We start from the raw sequence: 23269 nt of genomic DNA on the forward strand, positions 1-23269 counted from the left end.
TGAGTATATGTGTATTATGGATTGCATGGTAAAGAAACATGTTAATAATTATTCCAAACTTCAAAGAAATTCATGTTTTATCTCAATGTTGAGCATTGCATACTGATAACCAGGAAAACATGATTCTTGTCCATTTACTTGTGATGGAGTAATTTCATCCACTCTTTTTGAGGTTGGCTCAATTATATACACAGGAACAGGAAAAAGAACAAATGGATATGCAACTAGCTCATATGGGAAAACATCTTGAAGGCTTTAAATCATTCAGCTAATTAGCTGGCAATATCACATCAAGGAGACATGTCATATAGGCTAGACTTTTAATGTAATGGGAGCTGAAGAATTGGATGTTTAGTTATTCGTGTCATGGATGATAGAGAAGCTGATTACCTGAATATAAGCAGGATATCCTGACAACATTTATTCCTGGAAATCAACATGGAGTATATTTCACTTTGTAACCATCCAGTAATTTCAATAATCTTCATCATGTTGCAGTGGACTTCACCATTTAGATTTGCCATGCTCCGTTGACCTTGTTCAGTTCACTTCCTTTTGATGTTCCTATTTGTTCTCCATTTTTAGGAAAATGGAAGAGTCCAAACTAAACAATGAGATCCTTTATTACACGTCTTTCAGTATTTACACTCTTGGGGTGACAATATTTTTACTGACCCTTTTATATTTTTGCACAATCCACATTCTGTATAAAACTAGATTTTAGTCTGATGGAACCAAAGATCCTGCAGCTTTTATTTTGACTTAATAAATACCCATTTTGTGAACATTTTACCTGCCTGTGAAATGTGCTCCCCTGATCTTTTGGGTTGATTTTTCACCACTGTTTGACACACAACTTCTTTTCAGCACTTTGCTTCATTTTTCTGTGGGCCCAGTACTAGTCCTGTCTTACAATATTATATAATACAGAAAAGTTTAAAAATATAAGAAATAAGACAATAAAATAAACAAGCAGGACTGACAAGAATACAAGATTAATATTCTCAGCAATATGCTATGGTTAGAATATTCCCATATGTTTATTGCAAATCACACAAAAAAGTTTCAGTGAGGTGTGAATTCTTGTGTACTCACTACATCAAGACATCAGACATTTGTTATTATCTATTAGTCTAGAACATTAAGTTTAAGGAGGTTATCAAACCTGGTGTGCAGAGGGTAAATTGTCACAAAACCTACTGATCCTTGAAACGTACAATGAATAATTCCATTATCTTTGATGGTGCATTGTACTTATCCAATTTCAATCCTCTTTTCCCATCAATCAGCTGATAAAATGCTGACACTGACCTTTAAAGCCCTAAATGGCTTGGGTCCAAAGTACCTCAGGAAGAGTCTGAATAGTTTTTACTGCATTTGTGACTTTTGTATTGAAAGCCATTTGGTGGGAGTAATCTAACGGATGGAATAGTGTGATAAAAAATCTTTCTCCTCTGCCATCAACATAGCTAAAGTCACACTTACACTCAGCCTAGGAATCCCAAGGGCCTCTTCTGTGCTTTTGATGCTGTGCAAAACCCTATGCCTATCCCTCTCTCACTTTCTGCATACCCTTCAACATTTTTCTGATGAAAATAGGGACATCCCATTGCATAATGATAATTTTACTATTTATACCCCACACATCTTATTGAATTGCCCCTGCACTCTAGGCAGCTTCCTATATTAAAAAACATAATAAAACATTAAACATAAAAAACATCCTTATACAGTGGTACCTCGGGTTACATACGCTTCAGGCTACAGATGCTTCAGTTTACAGACTCCGCTAACCCAGAAATATTACCTCGGGTTAAGAACTTTGCTTCAGGATGAGAACAGAAATTGTGCTCTGGCGGCACGGCTGCAGCAGGAGGCCCCATTAGCTAAAGTGGTCTTCAGGTTAAGAACAGTTTCAGGTTAAGAACGGATCTCCAGAATGAATTAAGTTCTTTAAACCTGAGATACCACTGTATAGGGCTTCCTTCAGACAGGTCAGGTGTTGGATAACTCCATACCCTTCAATATTTCATCAATGAAAATAGGGGTATCCTAAGGAAAAGCGGGACATTCTGGGATCAATTCAGAAACTGGGATAGCTTCTCTAAATCAAGGACATCCCTGGAAAATAGGGACATTTGGCGAGTCTGTCTCTGCTCAACATTTTGCCGCCTTCAGTGCCTAAATACAACCCATCTGTATTGACCTCCTGAAAAGGAATATGACTTTCAGCCATTTTTGTGCTTAATTTTGGGTTCAGTTTTGCTCAGTTTGACTGTGTACTGATGTTCCCCTACTGGGAACAGGTACACAAAGCCAAGTGCAATGTGTGACTGATTGAAAGCCCCTTTGCAAACGGCTCTGCGCTACTCTTTGCAGAAGCTGCCTGCCTTTCCTTATCCCCCCCCCCACCCGTCACCTGATGTCCCATCTTATGACAGCCTTAGACTACCCCATATTGCTTCAGGTTGGCCGACCCTGAGCTCTATCAACCCGTGCTGGCCAAAGGTGGGATCTACCCAGATTAGCCCAACTCAGTTTTGGATTCGGCTAGATCCCAGTGCACAGTCCTAATTTCTATGTCAGCCTATAACCGAAATGCTCTGGCTAGAGCATGTAAAAATGTAACATGAAATGTAACATATAATGCAAAACCATGGAAACACAGTTACAATACAAAATTCGCCACAGCAAAGATGAACTTCAAGAAGCCTGGGGTTGGGAAATATTTAAAAGCATATAAAAAGCCACAAAAAGGGCTGCTAAGTAATAATAATAATAATAATAATAATAAAAATTCTGAGAGAATTTAAAAAGACCTTGTGCAAGAAAGCACAATGCCTGCCACAGATGTAAGTACACCTCTACATTTCAATAGTCTTTCTCTCGTCTTACACAGTGGTCTTGAACAGAGGCAGAAAAAGTTCTTTTGCATGCAGAAGAGGCCTTGAGCTTACAGAAGGGCACCTGCTCATTCAACCCGTTGATTCTTGTGAGTGTGTCTAACATAAACACCATCCCTGAGCGATCTCACCTCATGGCATAAAGCTTATGCAGTACTTTTAGAGAGGAAAAGACTTGAAGTACATTGTGGCAGAGAATTTCCTTTGTCCTGTATCTGCAAGGGGTGTGTTTGTCAAGAACTTGTGAGGTAACCTGATTGCATAATAATAAGCTTACTGTTCCTGGATGAGTACTGATTGCTTGAGTTTAAGAAGACAATGGAGCCAAAATAGGTTAGAGATATTATGCTATGGTATTGTAGCTCAAACTGCCTTACAATAATATAGTCTTTTAACTTGCCTTTTTATATTGTCTTTGGAGAGAGAGAGAGTGTGTGCATGCACATGCTTGGAAATGGTGATGCTATTCTCTTCATTTGATTAATGTTTGCAGTGGGCACTAAGAATTCTTCACCTTAAAGCAGTCGTTTTCAGCTGGCGACCCACAGCTCACTGGGGAGACTTGAAGAATGTTCAGGGGCGTCCCAGCCAACCTTTCTTCCCTCCTCGTCCTCCATGCCACTGCCTTCCCCTTCCCCTTCCTTGTTCCTGCCTACTCTCGCCAATCCACACCACCTTCTCCCAGATATGTCCTAGATTCTTAGTCCTTCCCCCTGTACAATTTTGGTGCGCTACGTAGAAGCTCCTCTCTGTATTGCTCCCTCTTCCTTTTCCTTCCCGTCTCTCTCTCCATATGTGTGCCCTTTCCTCTCACACCCTCTTCTTTAAAAAACAAACCCTGCCACCCCACATTAAAGATAAAATGTACATGCCTCTGCAGAAACAGTGGCTTCTCTCTCTATTCCCCCTCCTAGCTCTCCTTCTCCGCTGCATCAAAGGCGCGGGGGGGGGGGGGGAGAGACCCAGACCAAACACAAAGGTGAGGTCAGGCAGGACACCTTTGCCCCAAAACAAAAATATGCAAAACCACTAAATGGCAAAACAACACAAGTTTTTACCTGGTACGGGGGAATCCTCACTTGTGCACAATCAGCACGCACACTCCCACTTACACACACATTGAAAATGGCACTAGAAAGGGGTGGGGCAGGGACAGAGTAGAGAGGATCCCCACTTACTCTCATCCTGGCGATGTGAACAGTGGTCCAGAATGAAACCCTTGCATAAGTGGGGATTCCCAGGGGAGCCACAGAAAGAACGTAGCTGGTCAAGGGAGCCCTGGACTCAAAAAGGGTGAAAACCACTGCCTTGAAGTATCAGAAGCGCTTGCCAAACCATGAAATCAGCAATTCCATTAATGTCTGTTCAGATAACGGCATGTGAACCAGTAACTGGGTCCTGAAACCTTTGTTTTTATCATCATAGAGATGACAATTACTTTAGCTGGATGATTAACATTTCATTTTATTATGAAACTATAAATATACAATATCATGGAGGCTTCCTTACAGAGGTACCATGTTAATGTGACTGCGCCCTTAATTCTTCACAGTATCATAAAAATGTGATTATGATAAACTCTTAAGCCCCCTCTAATCCTAATTTCCAAAGATATATTTATTAAATAACAAAATGGTACATGAATGGGACTGCCAAAGGATAAGAGCTCTGTGATGTAACATGGAAATATGCATGTGTGTGCATGTATTTGTGTCCCAGCTTGTAAATATTTCAAATTTACTAATCACTAAATAAATTGCAATCAAAGGTATTAGTCTTCACACAGGGACAGTTAGGAGAAAAGCTTTCTTTAAAAAAAATATAAAAAGAAGGATTTTCATGCAAGGTAATATAGCCTGGTTCCACCTCTTGCCTTTTTCAATTTATTTCTTATCTTCATGCCAAAAATCAGGGAAAGCTTTTTAGGCACAAAGCCACCAATAAATTTATGAGAACACACTTGAATCTATATATGATACCATGTAAGCAATTTCTCTTTCAACTATTTTCAGGAGAACTGCAGTTTCAGAATTATGCTATATATCATCATAATATATAGGACTGCACTGAACATTCAGTACTTGCAATATAGTATTGATACAGTGAAAGAAATTACAGAAAAAGAAATACATACCTCACAATGTTTTGATGCTTTACCCTACAGGGCTGTTGTAAGAATTACAACTTGATAATGTTTGTGAAACACTTTAAAAACCGTGAAAGTGCTATACAGATGTGATGTCCCTCTCACACCCACACACCAGAATGAACACACATGACAACCATATGAGGTTAAAGGGCCATAGCTTTATTAATAACATAGCAAACAACAACTTTGAAGTGCTGGCAGTGCAAATTACACTCAGACTAATTTGGGTAAGGAAAACACAAGAAATTCTTCTAAATATTATATACGACTATAGTGGTGAGCTGACAGTCAGATATCTAAGCTTTGGAAGATGCACAAAATTTATATTGGATTGAGCACTGTGACCTGAATAATACAACTTCCTATACCTATTAGTGACATTTTTGCGTGGTCATCTCATGATCATAAATTATATCATATCAATTAGACCAGTGTTTCCCAAACTTGGGTCTCCAGCTGTTTTTGGACTACAACTTCCATCATTCCTAGCTAGCAAGACCAGTGGTCAGGAATGATGGGAATTGTAGTCCCATAACAGAGGGCGACTTAAAAAAAATAAATCCTACTTAGTCTTTAGTTTCTTGGTCAGGTAGCATATTTTTCCTTGTGTTGTGCAGGTTGGCAGTGCAATTCAAGCCAGCTAATATAAATGGATGAGCAGCCAAAAGGGAACAAATTCAGCTGGCATGGTCCAAGAGTCAGCCATTCTTAGCCTGCTCCCAAAGAGGAGTGAAGTGAGTACACACTCTTCCACCACCACTCATGATTGTGTTTAGGAAGGAGAGACCTTAACCCCACAATCCAGGGTTCAGTCAGACTTTGGCTTAGCTGCTGCAGCATGCTGTCCATGCTAAAAGGACCATGGAGGAGCAAAGTGGGTGCAAGAGTCTCTCCAGTAGACAGCATGTTTATGTGGATCTGATAAGTTATAGCATAGCTAATAGAACTTTTAAGTGAAAGTTTATGAATGCTTTGCATCTTTTCCAAGATGATACAGGAGTAGAGAAACAGAAAACAATTCTTTTATTGAGTAGATTGGTAGCTGAGATTAGTATTAAAAATAAATAATGAATATTATCTTCATTAGCCCTATAAATAACATACAGTACTACTTTTGGGTGCAATTCAACAGTGCCCACCAGTGGAATGGACACAATTGGTGGAATGGATTTCTCATCTTTGGAAGATCTTCCAGGGCAGATTTTGGGGGTACAGTGGGGAAGGAGGGGAAGGTGAAGTCCCACGGCACAGGTAGAAGTCTGCTTACACAACGTTCAGTCTTAAACCTGTGAATCTTATACCTTGGGGCTACAATCTAATATACGTAGTAATATTTTTAGAAGGCTAGAGAAACAAGCAACACTTCCATTTCATGCCTGTAGGTTATGTAGCCTTTCATTATTTTAATTATTACATGAGTTTCATATCTTTCCTAAAACTGGATGCTGTCACTTCTTTTATTTAATATTTGTAGAACTACTGATTTAACAGTCCTCTCATTTATTTAACAGTGCCTCTCATGGATTTATTCAAAAAGTTGAAATCATTTAAAGTCATTCTAAATACATTCCTCTTGTTTAGAAATTGGGTCATTCTGTACTTTGGGATTTGGATACACTGAGTGCTGTATAGACCTGATTGGCCAGAGAACAATAGATTGATAGAAATGTTCAAATAAAAGTATAAAATGTGTGTGTGAGATAGGAAAGAGTGTATTGCTTTGAGCTTTAGGGGGCATGTTTCTTTAAACCAAAATTGCTTGACATTCTCTGTGGGAGTGCTGTGCCCCAGAAGCCCTGAGTGTTTGAGCTGAAGGAGCAAAGGTCATACTGTTATGTGTAAAGATGAGAAGGGTTTGTGTTCTAAACTGATTATAGTGATAGATACCTGTGTATTTTTAAAGTATCAGAAGTGCATTGTTTTTTACACTATCGCTAGTATGTTCCTTTCTGTTATGCAATTACATTATAAAAAGTAATTAAGTTCTGTGGAAACACAGCTGTTTGTGGCTGGTGTTTACAAGCACATAGGAAAGGACAACTTTAATGAGTAACTTTGAGTCCAAAAGAGAGTAAAATAGTAAGAGACTGTAAAAGATACCGTATACAGTGTTACCTCAGGTTACATACGCTTCAGATTACATACACTTCAGGTTACAGACTCCGCTAACCCAGAAATAGTGCTTCAGGTTAAGAACTTTGCTTCAGGATGAGAACAGAAATCGTGCTCTGGTGGCGCAGCGGCAGCAGGAGGCCCCTTTAGCTAAAGTGGTGCTTCAGGTTAAGTACAGTTTCAGGTTAATAACGGACCTCCGGAACGAATTAAGTACTTAACCCGAGGTACCACTGTATCAAGTATAAGCTTACCCGAATATAAGCTAAGGCACCTAATTTTAGCAGAAAAAACTGGGAAAACTTACTGACTCGAGTATATGCCGGTTCACCACACCACAAACCTGGTGGTGGCAGCAAAGGCGGTGGAAGGAGCAGCCCAAAAGGGCTCCTTTTGGGCTGCTCGTCCCTCCGCTGCTGCCTCTGCTGCTCGCAAGAGCAGGCATAGGAGCCGCGGTTGGGAGAGGCACAGTGCAGCGCAGCACCTCTCCCAACCATGGCTCCTGTGCCTGCTCTTGCGAGAGGTGGGCGGCGGTGGCGGGACCAGCGGTGAGAAAGGGCTCCTTTCGGGCTGCTCATCCCTCCGCCACCGCTGCCACCGGTCTCACTCGAGTATAAGCCATGGGGGGGGGGGGCTTTTTCACATTAAAAATGTGCTGAAAAAGTCGGCTTATACTCGAGTATATACAGTAAATGAATAAGGGAAGGAATAAATGTTTTTAAAAACCTATGAAAAAAATAGCCACTTATTAGAGGACCACCATTTTTGGTCTAATGCTGTAACACTTCATGGCCTGTCCATAAGGGATCCAGTATACAACCCTTTGTGTATACTGTGTACACAGTGTCAAATGCCTGTGTGGAACTATAGTTTTTTATTCTGAAATGAGAATTCACAGTTCTGGTTTGGAGTGCTAGTATCCATATATATATATATATATATATATATATATATATATATATATGCTTATTTCATTTATGATTCTCTTCACACGAGGCATCCCAAAGCGAATTACAATATAATGAAAACATATAAACAGTTACAATATTTCCATAAATACTTTTTTTAAAAGTATACAGAGAGAGAGCAAAACAACAAGAACACATGCATCAAATCAATTTATATGCATATGGTGGCTGGTGGACCCTGGAATTAGAATGGCAACTAAAAAGTCATATATGTGGGACCAGTTCTTTTTTCTGGCGGTATGTGCTGGTACACAGTACTGGCACCTTTTTTTCTAGAAAAAAGCACAGGTAGATTAATAAATATAATTATGAATGGATATGTTTACCAGATATCTGGAGAGGAGGAACTGATCTTAGGTGGCAAGGGCAGAGAAGAAAGCCGAGCACATCATGGGGCGAGGTTAGGAAATGACTGCACATTCTCCCTTCCCTTCCTGTTTCTTGTGGGGCTACACATTTCGCTGCTGGGTCACTCCGCTGTGACGTGGTTGGAGCTGGGGCCCAGCTGCAAGGGAGGGAGAGGCAGAGGGAGCTGCTCTGGTGAGGTGGGTTCTGGGGGGATTTTCTGGGCCCAGCTCACAGAGGGCGGGATATTCAGCAACTAAACCGTAAAGTGCATTAGGTCTACTGTGCACTAACAACTCTCAGCTCCACTAACAGATTGAATATTTATGGTCCAACAATGACAGCAGGACAGCTGACACAGCTGGGTGGCCGTAACACAGGTTGTAGGACTTCCAGAAAACTAGAATATAGAGACGATGAAATAGCAAAATAAGCTTTAGCTTGTGGATATCAGCTATGTCCTTCAGTTTCAGTCCTATTTCAGCATACAGCCTACTATCTTGGTCCCTCTCAGGAACAGCATGAAGCAAAACAACATTTGCTATGTAGATGAATGAGAATATTTTGGAGTTGTGAGAGGGTCAACAGGGTGAATGTGAATGCGCGTTATTCAGCTTCTATCCATTTCCACATTCTGGTATTGTCTGGAATCTACATCACAATAAAAAGCAGTAAATGGAAGGAAATGGCTGGTGGAAAACTAGAAAGAGTTATCCTTTACAGTACATAATATTATTAAACTGCATATTTTTCCCCTGTCACTGAACTTGAAAATATTCATTAGCTTCTGCATTAAACCTTTCCCCCTCTTACTTAATTTAGATTTACATTTTTGAAAATAACATCTACTACCAGCCCGATGTAAAGAGTAGCTCATTGCGACTAACATCGTCTGGAAAAGAAGGAATTGTATTTAATGGAATTGCAGACTGGTTATATGAAGGTAAATTGCACAGATGCAACTTTATTAGAAATGCAGAGGACATACATGCATTCAATTTTTCTGAGAACAATCTGTTCATTATAGGACAATGCTGTTGATTTTTCTTTTTAATGTTTTCTTGCAAAATTGTCTGCTTATAACAAAGGGATGCCTATATATAAGCTTTTGTTTGTGATCATTTAAATTGTCAAAATCCTTCTTATTTTCTTGTTTCAAGAAGAAAACTATTGTATGGGGAAGGGAACAGAACAAGAACATACATTATTTTGCATAACAGCCCTGAAAATTACTCCACCTATTTTTCATTGGCATATTTGCAGAAATTATAAATGATTATGCTCAACTTATAAATATGACTATTAGTTTTGCATTGCATCACAAATATTATACTTTGGTTGCATATAACTATTCTGATACAAATAAATATAGGGATGCAGAATAATAAGGGACCCAGCAGTGCCCTGGAGGTAATCTGTGGTTATAAAGACAAGCATTAGAAATTGTGGTTCATGCAAGGCAGCTAAAAAGTTGTTGGCAGTTTACATTTCTTCCTGCAGCATCTCAATTTATATTTTTCACAAGACTATGGAAGGAGATACAGCCACTTCTATATATATATATATAGAGAGAGAGAGAGAGAGAGAGAGAGAGTGTCAATGAAATTCTCAGGTGTCTGTTTCTTTCATTCATTAAATCATCCCACCAGTGGTCTTCACTCTGCAGCCTCTCCAGCTTTCCACAGATGAAGACTAGGTAAAGATATCATGAGGTTACTCCTCCAATTGAGTGTTTTTAGATCAGGAAGTGTGAGCAGCTAAGGAGACTGCAGAAAGGTTTACTGGAGAGGAAACAGACACACCACCTTGGGTCAGCTCAAAAGAATAAAGTAAGATGAAACCCCACAAGCACAGAAATTCTAAGTATTCTGAGAATGAGATCTACAAAAAAGGAAAAGAAAAGCCTTTTTGCAGTAAATTTTTTTTTTTTTTTGAGATATTGAAGAACAGATTTCAAAACAGTACTAATTTAGTTGAATATACAAAATCACAGCCTCCTGGCTGTGCTATGGCCTAACTGGTACAAAATAATGTAGCATTGTCTGTTTGCTCTGTTTGATTTATTTTTAACAGTAGGAAGTTTGCCAACAGCTGCAAAATGTGTATATAAAGCAATCCTCAGTGAGACTCTAGACGAAAGTGGAGAAAGTGGCAAAACTGTTGTGGGCAGCCAGTGGATTAGGATTCTTCCCTCAGATTGGGATCTGAATTATATATGACAATTGTTAATTTCATGGGTTTTAAGAACATTTCCCCTCCCCTCCCCCAGAGGAGCTCCTTCATTCTCACATAACTCACTGGTGGTCACCTGATGGAGAGAGGCTGGCATTTCTTATGATAAATGACTCATTGGTACCAAACATGGTTATTCCCCGGTTTACTGGATTCCTGTATCCCAGAGGAAAACAGTACCCTTATCCAAAGGTAAGGAAACTTTACATACAATCTTCATTACTTGCATAAGGTATAGTGTTCAGTGTTACCAAAACAGTTATTTCAAAAAGGAAAGGAAGCCATTTCTTTTGTTGTCATGGTTTTTACAGAAATTACTGTACACACTGTTTTCTCAAAAAGCTACAAAAGCTTTGTTCTTTTCTGGATTAAAGAACAAAACAAAAGCTCTTTTGTTTAGTATAGGACAGCATAATATATTAATATAACTACATATGATGCACATCAGGAGGGTTTGGGTATTTTTTACAAGCATTTGGATCAGCAAGATTTCAAGGATTTTTTTTTGCTGTGAATATTTGAATTCACCTATCAATATTAGTAAATCATAAATAAAAACTAATATAAACATAACAAGTTAATAATATTATCGTGTAATAGGATCTGTTTGACAGTTACAATTATTCCATTTAACTAAATTAAATTGTTAAATGATATGACAGTGCCTACAACTGAATGGCAACACTATTTTTACTTAATAAATCAGTTGATATCCTGTTTCTTTTCAGTAGCAGGAAAATTAATCTCTAGAATCGCTTTGTTAGTTTTCTTTAGCAATGTCTTATTCTATAGTGCCAAAAGGAAAACAAAATTAAAGACAAGCTGTACAATAAAATTAAGCTTTGGGAAGAGGAAATGAAAGTCTAGTTCCATTTATCACAGGCAATGCAGAATTATGGTAATAAAACCTTTACCTTTATTTAATACTTCGGTTAGCTTTCAATTCACCATAATTAATTATGAAGCTAGTGATCTGGTAATATTGACAAAGGACTTTGTTATTGCAGTACAGTATTCCACTTCATTACTACTGGAATATTTATGACTGCTGCTGAGCCAAAATAGGGTTTCCATGGCACTTTTTACAAATGCTTTCATCCCATACAAAAAGCACCAGTCCTTTTCAGCAACTTTGACATCCCCTTGTGAAAAGTGTTTACAAGGTGATGGGTGTCAGGGAAGACAGAACACATCCCTCTTGTTTAGGCAACATTCCCTCATCCCAATCTCATAATATATGTAGTTGATTCAGTGCAACATTATTGGGATGGCATTACACATTCAAATGGACATTTCAGTGAAAGGAATGAATTCATATGGATGACATCCACGTTCAGGTTCTGCCCAAATTCTCCCATGCAGCTGGCCATCTATGACTTGAATTATTTCAGTGAAAACACATATGCAATGAGAAAAGAATGCCAGACTGCTTGCTTTCTGCAGCAGTGATGACACATCCATCGCCCATCAGAATAAGGACAATCTGAGAGATTCATTTGCCCTCAGTGGTGCCGTGAAGTGGTCCTGATTGGATCTCTGATGCCTTGATAATGTAGTCACTATATAATTCCTGATTAGCTAGAATCAGTCAGCGACGAAGAAGATTAAAAAACACAAACCATAGTAACACCATGGCAGCAGCATATTTGGGCTGCAACAAGTGATAACGAAGGTTAGGTGTTTTTCTTTCTTTTTACACAGCTTAACTTGAAAGCCTTATCTCCACTTTTACAATGTTTTGTGTATGCAGTACACATCTTCCCCAAACTATAAAGACAGGCGTCAGAATAGTCCATCCAGAAAGTAAATGTTTTTAATAATAGTTGTTCTTTCCCCCCATTTTAGATTAAAATCCATGTTTTTAAATCATTTTACTCTGGATATGTAATACATTCCACCAGGCCTACAGGAATATATGTTTTCTTGTATGTAGTCATTCATGGCCTCATAGCTGGGAGCATAGGGTTGTGCATTCTCAACAATTGGTTAAGACACATGAATTCAACTAATGTGTGTATTCGATGACAATTGGTTAGCTATGCTATCCATCTTTTAACATTTTCACATACAGCTGTGGTTCTTCTCTGTGTCTTTGCAAATACATATCACACTTATTCATCCATTCTTTTCAAAGGCAGGAGAAATGAATCCAACAGTCAAGTTATACGTAGTCAATCTGTATGGACCAACACATACATTGGAACTGATGCCACCAGATGGCTTTAAATCAAGGTAAGCAGTATGTCATCTGAAAATTAACTATCTGTGACTCTCTACATGCACAAATAAATTGAAGTTAATCTCGGTTTAAGTTAACAGTCCTGCAACAGTTTTCTGGAAGTAACATGTAGCTGGAAAAAACAGCAGGACTATCAGCTTGGGTTTAAATAGACTGTATCTTTATTATAAGGCTTGTAATGGCCAATGCATTACAATGCAATGGAACTGAAGTACAATCCTTTCTGCATAATAACTTGGTCCAGATTTAGTGGTTGTCATAAACAGCATACTGGGTGTGAGATGCATGGGGCTCATAGGATCTAAGGGGCCCACCCAGCTCACAAATACCCTTAAATTTCGAACTGAACGAATCTAAAGTTACTAGTGTTAATTAGATTATTATTCTAATACAGCTTTGTCATGTTAGTTAATATTAAATATAAATATGGATCTATGATTTCTACATAGTACATAGTGAAGACACAGACATCATATTTAATTAAACGTCTTCTCTTCATAATCATATTTCACCTCCGATTAGAAGGTATGTCGTTGGATACAGGTATATCATCAAACTCAATTTGGAGCCTCCCCTGCAAAAAAAGAGGATTTTGCACGAGGGACCATTACAGAGTATGGCCACCTCTGTTCAGGTTCTCTTGACACCATAGCCAACCAGTATCAGGAGACTACAGCCACTAAGTTACAGCTTGCCAGTTTCTGTTCCATCTCTTTTCTTACTTGGAAACACAGATAATTCTTCACATATTTAATGCCCAAAATTTACACTCTCTTTAAACTGGTAATCCCACTCATAGGCTTGTATTCCAATAAAGTTTTTATAGAATTCCTAGAATACTGATTCTTCCCTTCTCTTTTAAACACAAAGTTCTTTATGGAAACTGACCAACCCCAGAACTAGAACCTGTAGCCATTACCTTAGTAAAGCCCATCCAGGATTCTTTGAGGGAAGCCAAGCCGGTGAAAGTGGTAGAAATGTGCACATATAGTGTAGATGTGACCTGATTGTACCATACCAAGGCTCAGTCATAACTGGAAATGCTTCTAACTCATCCTTCTGGCTCTGACTATCAAACATGGCTTTCTCTAATCATTTCAACCAAGTGTGGGCACATAAGTAATATCCCACCAGCTGGAAGATTGCAAGAATGCTGCAGATCAAAGTGACAACAGTTGTTTTTAAAACTGTGGTTCATACATTCTTACTAAAAGCTCCATGCATTTGATATATTCTCTTTGAGTTGGAGCTTGTTTAAAAATCCATTCTGCTGTTACTTTACAGAAGCTTTGAGGACCATGTACATTTCTAGGAAAATCCATTTTATCTATGAAATCATGCTCTGGTTACTGAATATTGCTGCTCTAAAGCAGTATAAACCATTCATATATATGGTGTGGGTCTGTGTGTGTGTGTGTGTGTGTGTGTGAGTGAGATAGAGACAGAGAGAGAGAGATTGTCCATTTTCTATCTCCTCTTCCCCCACTCCACGGAAATTGTGTGTTATTGTATATACATTGAAAACAGTCCTTAATCTAATGACTGTGTATGTTAAGATTTCTGTCTTGGTCTTGCTCTGTGCTGCTGGGGTTTGGATGACCCAGGTTGGATTCTGACAGTTTTTTATTCTAATAAGTGTATTAGAATGCATTTTAATGCAAACAATTTGAATCATCAAATTAAAAGGGGAAAAGCACTAAAACACTTTCCCAAAGAGATGGTATGTGATGCATAGAAAGATGACTTGTTAAAGTTCCTTGCTAATCAAATAGGAGCTAAACATCAGGTGGAATGGGTAGTATTCCCAAATGCTACAGATGTCAGGGCATATTCAACTATGAATTCATCCATTCATTCAACTATGTTGTTCTGAACTGTATCTCTCAGTCTTTGCATGCACATCTGTAGAAATACCTGTGTGTGTGTGTGTGTGTGTGTGTTTATACCTATATCTATACACAGTGTGATTCATAATTCCTACAGTTTGGAAATATAGGTATATATATTTCAGTAAAAACAATAATGAATATTTAATCAAATCTACATTAATGTCATGTTATCCATATGCTATGATCTAAAATGTGCTTAGAGTTGCATTCTTGAAGCCACTGTCTTTTGAGTAGCATTGTATTAGATAATAGAGTTTTGCTTCATTCAGTGCAGTACTTGAAAATTGCATCCCAGGTTCCTAGAGTAGCTTAAATTAGGGGTGTGCTGATTCTGAGGCTTTTGTATGGAAGAGAAAGGTCAAAAGTCATCACCCCTGAATATTGGGAATTTCCTGTAAAAATGAGAGAAAATGTGAAGATATTCCCTGAAATTTTGGAGTGTGTGGATTGGGAGTGATATTTAACTTAATATGGTTACAATGATGTGTATCCTTCATTTACCTTAACCCAACCCCCAGTACTAGCACTGAGTGTTGCAGCCTCCTCAACAGCCCACATTTCCCATAGAAGGTCTGGTGGCTAAGGAGTCTGCTTGTAGAGTATGATAGGTGATAGCTGTTTGTCAGTAGCCACAAATAATGTACTGAACTGCCTAGACATGACAGATTGTACTAGGTGGTCTTGGTAACAGTTTCATCATGGCAATCTAACAAGGATTTAGAAGGAGAGAGCATTTTTCTGTACCACTGATAAAACTGATTTAGCTACAAATGTTTGCAGGCAGGCAATCTATTTGGCAATACAGTGCTGGGGATTATTATTATTCCTTTCTTTTTTTCTATGGAAGCAAGTATCTGTGCTCCTTTGTCGGCTACCCTTTTTGCACAGAGTGTTTGCAGAATGTCCTTGGCATTTTACATTATTTCTGACTACTTCATATCACTGAAAACACTACTGTTTGTTACAAAACCTAAAGCAAAACTGTAAAGCATAAGACAACCTAAGTTGTTAAGAGCAACATGACAGCCAGTAACCAGTAAACCAATTGTTATGTCAATTTTGTAAAATACAGTACAGTGGTACTTGGGTTAAGTACTTAATTCGTTCCGGAGGTTCGTTCTTAACCTGAAACTGCTGCACTGCCGGAGCACAGTGGTACAGTGGTACCTCGGGTTGCATATGCTTCAGGTTACATACGCTTCAGGTTACAGACTCTGCTAACCCAGAAATAGTGCTTCAGGTTAAGAACTTTGCTTCAGGATGAGAACAGAAATTGTGCTCCGGCGGCCCGGCGGCAGCAGGAGACCCCATTAGCTAAAGTGGTGCTTCAGGTTAAGAACAGTTTCAGTTTAAGAACGGACCTCCGGAACGAATTAAGTACGTAACCAGAGGTACCACTGTACAGTCACTGTACAATAATTTCGCTATGTATGTTTTGCATGTTGAATCTGAATGTGGTCTTGGAATGTGGTTTGTTACCAGTATAATGCTGAGTGGAACAATGGATCAGTGTCCTTTATCGCAGTGCGCAGGATGTAATTTCACAGTTTATGCGGGAACAATATAACCACTGTATTTTTAAATGTGTATCTGCCATAGAGAATATTACATAATGATGGTGAAGTGGGTCAGCAATACTAAAACTGTCGTGCGGTGGTTAAACAGACCTCAGAACCTGTCCATCCTTACAGTGTGCGAGACGACAACTGGCGCTTGTAGCATGGTATGCAATTTATTTTTGTTATCGTTTTCATAGGATAGATTTACAGTTATTGTCCCTGTATGCAGAGCACATGCTTTTGGTCCTTATTTTTAATTTGTTTGCTTGTTTTACTGCCAATGCCATAGGCCAATTTATTTCCACGAGTTAGAATTCACCTTGTGGTTGAAATAATGTGGAACACATTGTTCTGAATGGAAAAACACACAAACACCTGCTCCGCTGCCATGCTTTTACTTCCTCTCAAAAGTTGGGCATGATAATCTAGTAGGGAGGGCTGCTGGGTGTGTGGAGAGGAAGCATGAGTTCCACACAGATTTCTACCTGCCAAAACTCAATACACCGAGGAAACATTTGGATTCTCAGTAGGGTCTTTGGAAGCACTTAGCAAACAGCAGCAGCAATAATTGGCCCTTTAGCCAAAGATAAATCTGTGTTCCAGCAGTGTTAGTAACCACAAGAGTACTCTTCATTATCAGAGTTATTGACATAAGTGTGATTTATGTCTAAGCAAAATGTTTGAGTTCAACTCTCAGAGTAAGGCTGAGAATCATAAAAAATAGCAGGAGATTTAGAACTTCAGTCTTACCACTGTTTACATGCATTTTAGAAATGTTTCCTAATAACACACTTTTTGTAAATATTATTCAAGCACACACATATGCTCACTTTTTTCACTGAACAGTTAGCTAATCTAAATATTTCATTTTGAGGTATAATTGTTAACCAAAAGAACCATAAAATAAATATTCAGTTATGATGGGCTGAAATAATTAATAAAATCAAACATTATTTGATATTGTGTGACAGAGCTATGTTACAAAGACACTGTATATAGGTGTATTGTTCGTTGTTTGTATGCTTCCAATATACTAACATTGAAATGCTAGCTATCAAAATACACGTTCACTCCCAAACAAATGGCGTAGGTTTTTAGAAGCCTTCCTACTCAAATTAGTGGTGACCAATCCAAAGCTTTCCAGGAATTAGATCAGAGCTGAGTACAGAGTACATGCTATTTAATTTACCTATTCAGTTGTTTATAAGATATAACAGGCAATTAGAGGAACAGATAAAACAGTTACATTTATGAAAGCAAGTAAAACCATTATTGCCAGAACAGTACAAAATTAGCAAAAGAAGGTCCCATAAATCAAAACCCCTTAACTGTCAAAAGCCAGGAAAAAGTGATGTTTCTTCATCGTACAGCAAAAGCTATACAAATAAGATGCTAGATGCAACTCTATGAAAAGGGAGGTCTGCAATTTAGGGGTTTCCATAGTGAAAGCCCTCTTCCAGGCCACTTTTCCCACAGGGGTAGGTGTGTGTGTGTGTGTGTGTGTGTGAGAGAGAGAGAGAGAGAGAGAGAGAGAGAGAGAGAAAGACACACACACACACACACACACCAAAGAAAGCCCTTCTGCCAGTCTTGGCACCGGAGAGGGTGAGTAGCTAATTTAATCCTCTGTAGGATACCACTTCATTTATTTTTTAAAAATATTTGTATTCTGTCTTTTCTCCAAAGAGTTCAGAGCACCTTACAAAATAAAATAAAAACATAAATTAGCCAGAAACATGTAAATTTTTTAATTATACTTTACAACCTAACATTAAAGCAGCAGCAGGATATAATATCATAATGCATCAATTTTAAAAAAATTCAAATATTTACAGTTAATACCAATTCCAGCAGTTTACAGCCAAAACCCCTTCTAAAAAGGGGGATGTTTTTGAAAGGTCACTGCTGAGGAGACAACATGGCTTTCCCTTGGAATCTGGTTTGAAAGCCTAGATGCAGCTACCAAAAAAAGAGTCCTCCCTTAGTCTCAAATAAGCATATTTCTGGGGATGTTGAGACACACAGGAGAGCTTCCAAAAAGTAGCCCAATTGGCAAGCAGACTCCAGCAGGGAAAAGTGGTTCTTCAACATCCTAAACAAAGGTCAGCAGCAGCACTTTGATGCCTGGAAATAAATCAAAAGGCAGTGTTTCAACAAAGAAATTGCATGCGCACACTCTCTAAAAAAGGCCATCTTAATTGCCTGTGTTATAGGAACTATGTGGTTCAAAGTGCAACCTGCTGCTATTTCTGTTTGTGTGGCATTTTAAATAGGTAACAGAGGAAAATGCAAAATGCAATGATTTTCAATTAGCAAGATTTTGTATATGTATTTTATAACTTTATATATATTTCTTTTTAGAAATATGAGTTTACATCTGAAGTGTGGCTTTCTAAACAGGTACTTACATTATTAATTGCTTTGAATGGAAAATGTGTATCATTAAAACGTTAGCTGTTAATAAAATGTTGATAAATGTCCGCATTTTAAACTAGACTATGTTGATCCATTACTCTGAAAAAGAATTAAAGATTAATTTAAGAGAAGCAAACAAAATTGTTTTTAAGCATTGGAGTAACTGCAGAAGTATTACAAATTCTGGAAGTACACTGAACTCGCAAGGGTATTGGGATGGCATTTCAAGCAGATATTCTGGAACAGGTGCATAGGAGCAGTGTCAGGTGTATACAGCTGTCTGATCTTAATTAATAACATTTAATGTACCAGGCAATAATCACACGACTTTTCACATGTATAGTGATGTGATTCCACCTTAGGAGTATTCCTCCCTATTTCTCATCTTAGGGAATTAGCAAGATGGGTGGGGGCCATTAGTTATCTTGGACTTAAACCATTTAGGACTTTAAAGGGAACCACCAAACTATCAGTTGTGCCTGGAGGTAAATTGGTAAGCTGTGCAGCTACTACAGGATTGGTGTAATATTATCCCTCGGGCAAGCATAGTGCTTAACAGAAAATTTCAGAATTCTGATTCTATTTCATTTTTATAGAATGAGGAGCCAGTTTTTTCTAAAGATGGCAATAAATTCTTTATGACAGTTCCTGTTAAGCAAGGTGGTCGTGGTGAATTCCATCATATTGCCATGTTTAATGTTCAGGTAAGTTTATTTCACAATTTCAAGTTTATAATTGCACAAGTCTGTAATTAATTATACTGTTGCTTAAATGTCTTATGAATGGAAACGTCTTATCGATGGCCCTTGTGGTCCCTTCCAACTCTATGATTCTATGATTCTATAGGAGTGCTCTGATGGTGTTTCCTGCTTGGCAGGGGGTTGGACTCGATGGCCCTTGTGGTCTCTTCCAACTCTATGATTCTATTCTATGAAGCGACGTACGATGCCTTGAGTTGCACGCTCCTCCAAATATATTCTGATTTTAGTCACTGATTTGTAGGTATTAGCAAAAGTCGTAATCACAGAACACTTCAAATGATGCATAGCTCTGTCCTCTGAAATGATGAAAAGCATCCTTCCAGCAGGTTGATGTGGTGATTTGATTTGGCAAGAAAGCTGGTGAATGACTAAAGATTCCTTTGCTGTTTCATGAAAGAGCACTTGCAAAGAAGCCAGTGAATGAAGCACTTGGAACCATTTTGAGTATCTCAGGGCATTGTACTCAGTGCTCTTTTTTTTTGTTTGGTTTTGTTTGAAAAAAAGGTGCCAGTACTTTCCATGAAGTTGTTACAGTAAGTGCCACACTTTTAACATGTGTGTGTGTGTGTGGGGGGGAGGTGGCAGTAGTAGGGTGCAGCCTTGAGTAGCCCCAGAAAAAAGCACTGGTTGTACTTACTTAGAAGAAACAAAGACCTGGTCTACAAATTCAGCAAAATGAGATGGTAGGGTGCAGTGTGTGGTAGTATGGTGAAATGATATATTACTAGTTGGAGATCGCATTTTTTTATTGCTTCCTTACATTAAAAATGTAGCACAAATAGGAAAACCAGCAAAAAAAGGCAGAGAGCTGAGCTAGAAGCGTTGTGAGGCATTCACCCTAACATTAAGAAGAATGTTTGATCAGTGCAAGCATTTCTGTTTGCTTGCCAAAATAATCTCCCCTGTCCTCCCCACATGCACTGTTCTGGGAGTCTACCCTCCCCTCCAGAGCAGACTTGGAGATGGGAGGCCATGGGGCTGTATGTGGAGGGTTGTTTTGTTTTTGCTTTGTATGAGGTCACTATCAAAAGTGCTATTGCCCACCAGTAGTTTAAAGAACCCACTTCATTCTGCTGCAAGTCTAGACTCAGCCAAGGTCTGTTGGGGAATGTGTCGACTTGACTTTGAAGTGTATGCGCTGGATTTGTATTTTCAGTGTGTTTCCCCACCGCCTGATATGTTGCTCCTATATACCATGCTATTGATCTTGAGATTGTAGATTTTAAAGTGCACATTTATTGTACTTTATACATTTGTACTGACAGAAATATATGACAACTGTCTGTGGCATTTCATTTAATGTTTCTGTAGTAATTAGAGGAACATTCTGTGAAATGTCATGGGATTTAAAAAGCCATGGGAAGCCACAGCGGCAGTACTGAAGCTTTGCGTGATTATCGTGATCTGTCAGTGAATGCTTCTAATGCTTTCCCCTGTGTGTTATACTTTGGATAATGCTGGAACACCTTGTTTTCTTTTTATTAAGTTGATTACATTTTTAATAGTAATTAAGAGATATTCTAGCATTCTTTCCATAGGCAGGGTGAATCTCAGTTGCTCAGATCCTATTAACATTTACTGAAATGTTAGTCCTTCTGAATGGAATCTCATAAAAATGTATATGTATAATGCTTGGAACCAGAGATGTCTTTATAAGAGTTGGTCGGCCAGCAAGCCTGGTGCCTGAAGCCAGCTACCCATAGAACACCTCATTGGGGATCCTGGCATCTTCCATTCTGTGGACATGACCAAGCCAGCATAGATGTTGCTGAAACAAGAGTGTGAACATGCTAAGAATGTGGTCTTGGGAGCACACATCTTTGTTTTAGACTCTGTTCTGCCACAATCCACCTGATAGATCATTTGGTAGAGCATGGGAATAAGAATAAGCTGCCCATCTGTTTGAGTTGCCCCAGCCACTCTGGGTGGCTCTCAACAAAATATTAAAAATAAAACATCAAACACTAAAAACTTCCCTATACAGGGCTGCCTTCAGTTGGCTTCTGAAAGACAAATGGTTGTATATTTCCTTGACATCTGATGAGAGGGCGTTCCACAGGGTGGGTGCCACTACCAGTAAGACCTTCTGTCTGGTTCCCTGTAATTTCACTTCTCGCAGTAAGGGAACTACCAGAAGGCCCTTGGAGCTGGATCTCAGTGTCCAGACTGAACAATGCAGATGGAGATGCTGAGGCCATTTAGAGCTTTAAAGCAGCAACACTTTGCATCATGCTCGGGAACATACTAGGAGCAAACAAAGATCCTTTAGGCCCGATGTTATATATATGGTAGCCATTTCCAGTCACCAGTCTAGCTGCCACATTCTGGATCCAAGTCTCCTTCTTAGCCTCAGGGTCATGGGTTTGAGCCCCACATTAGGCAAAAGATTGCTACATTGCAGGGGATTGGACTAGATGACTTTTGCAGCCCCTTCCAACTCTCCCATTCCATGATTCTGTGGCAGCCCCACCAAATTCTCAGTTTCTCCATTCCATGTGAGCCTCTCATGGCCCAATCACTTGACATTCCAGGGAGAACTTCAAGAGCAGCAACAGTTTTGAGGGGTGCTGGGGGGTTGTAGGGATGGAAAACCTCTTTGCATTGCACTACTCATCTATTTCTGGGACTGAGAGAGAGAGGTGGGATCAAATTGCTATCATATTTAGACCACTGTTTACCTTTGCTGCACTAAACACTAAGGAAGAAGTAAGAAAACTTTTTTTCCTGGGTTAATATTACATGATCCTTTTCAAAACTGACAAAGGAGGTAATTATAATTCCCTTTCAGTAACTACAACACTTTCAAATGGTTTCCCACCCTAACCAATTCACTGTTGCTGCAATAAGAATTAAGGCTGCTTTAAATAGGACGAGGAACCACTGTTAGCTCATGCCTTCCACGTGGGGCTTAAAAGGAGTATTGTATGATAGAATTCCATGTACATAGGTGCCTTATATCTTGGATAGGAAGAGACCAGCAAAGTTTTGGCCCAGGCCTCAGAGAAGCTTTGCGTAGTCCTGATTAAAATTAGCATCATATATTGATTTTATTTAAGATGCATAGGAATTAAAATGTATATGGAATTTAAAATATCTGTATACAATAGAATTCTATTTTCATTAGACTTTTATCACATAGAACTAGGTACAAAAAGAAACATATTCCCAAACCACAAAGTGAGTAGACTTACTTAAGGTTAATTTACAGATCACATTTTCTCTGCTGTTTCTCCACTGCTGTCCTCTCACGTTTGCAGTAGTCTCACATGAGTAATGTGAACACCCTGCTGTGTGAACAAGTAGCTCACATGGTGCGGCTGCCTAATTTTCGTGATCAGGATAGCACTACAGTATACAGTATACTCTGGTGCTGGAAATTGCTCTAGTTCGTCTGCATAGGTAGATCACTTTCATGAAAAATAAAAAGAAATGACTGACAAAGTGTAATGTTGGTTCCACTGAATCCCACAGGAATAAGCTATTTTAAGGGCGCATAGCATTGTGGCTTGTAGCCAGAGTGTCACTGAGGATTGAAGGAAATTAATAGCGAGTCTTTTCAGAAAGACACAAGGCTTGAGCGTATGTGTCAGTTCTGCAGTTTCCAGTAAATGCATGGTTGTGCATAAAAATAAGTTGCTATTATATTAACACAAGATTATGCCCTTGAATTATTATTTTTTGCAGCTTGGGTTTTCTG

The 23269-nt window shown here is 38.8% G+C and overlaps 1 protein-coding gene across 3 annotated transcripts in view; it reads left to right on the forward strand.

The window, feature by feature from the left end:
- DPP10 (dipeptidyl peptidase like 10) overlaps positions 1-23269 on the forward strand; it is a 542405-nt gene that overhangs the window by 483890 nt on the left and 35246 nt on the right. For all 3 annotated transcript variants that reach the window (XM_083408081.1, XM_083408080.1, XM_083408082.1), the window contains 6 exons: positions 9300-9420; positions 10747-10901; positions 12844-12941; positions 16437-16560; positions 18758-18796; positions 19408-19515. In XM_083408081.1, coding sequence (XP_083264207.1) covers positions 9300-9420; positions 10747-10901; positions 12844-12941; positions 16437-16560; positions 18758-18796; positions 19408-19515 — 645 coding nt within the window. The remainder of the gene's footprint in view (positions 1-9299; positions 9421-10746; positions 10902-12843; positions 12942-16436; positions 16561-18757; positions 18797-19407; positions 19516-23269) is intronic.

Source organism: Podarcis tiliguerta (assembly GCF_965153285.1).
Source record: "Podarcis tiliguerta genome assembly, chromosome: 1".
NCBI classification, from domain to species: domain Eukaryota; kingdom Metazoa; phylum Chordata; class Lepidosauria; order Squamata; family Lacertidae; genus Podarcis; species Podarcis tiliguerta.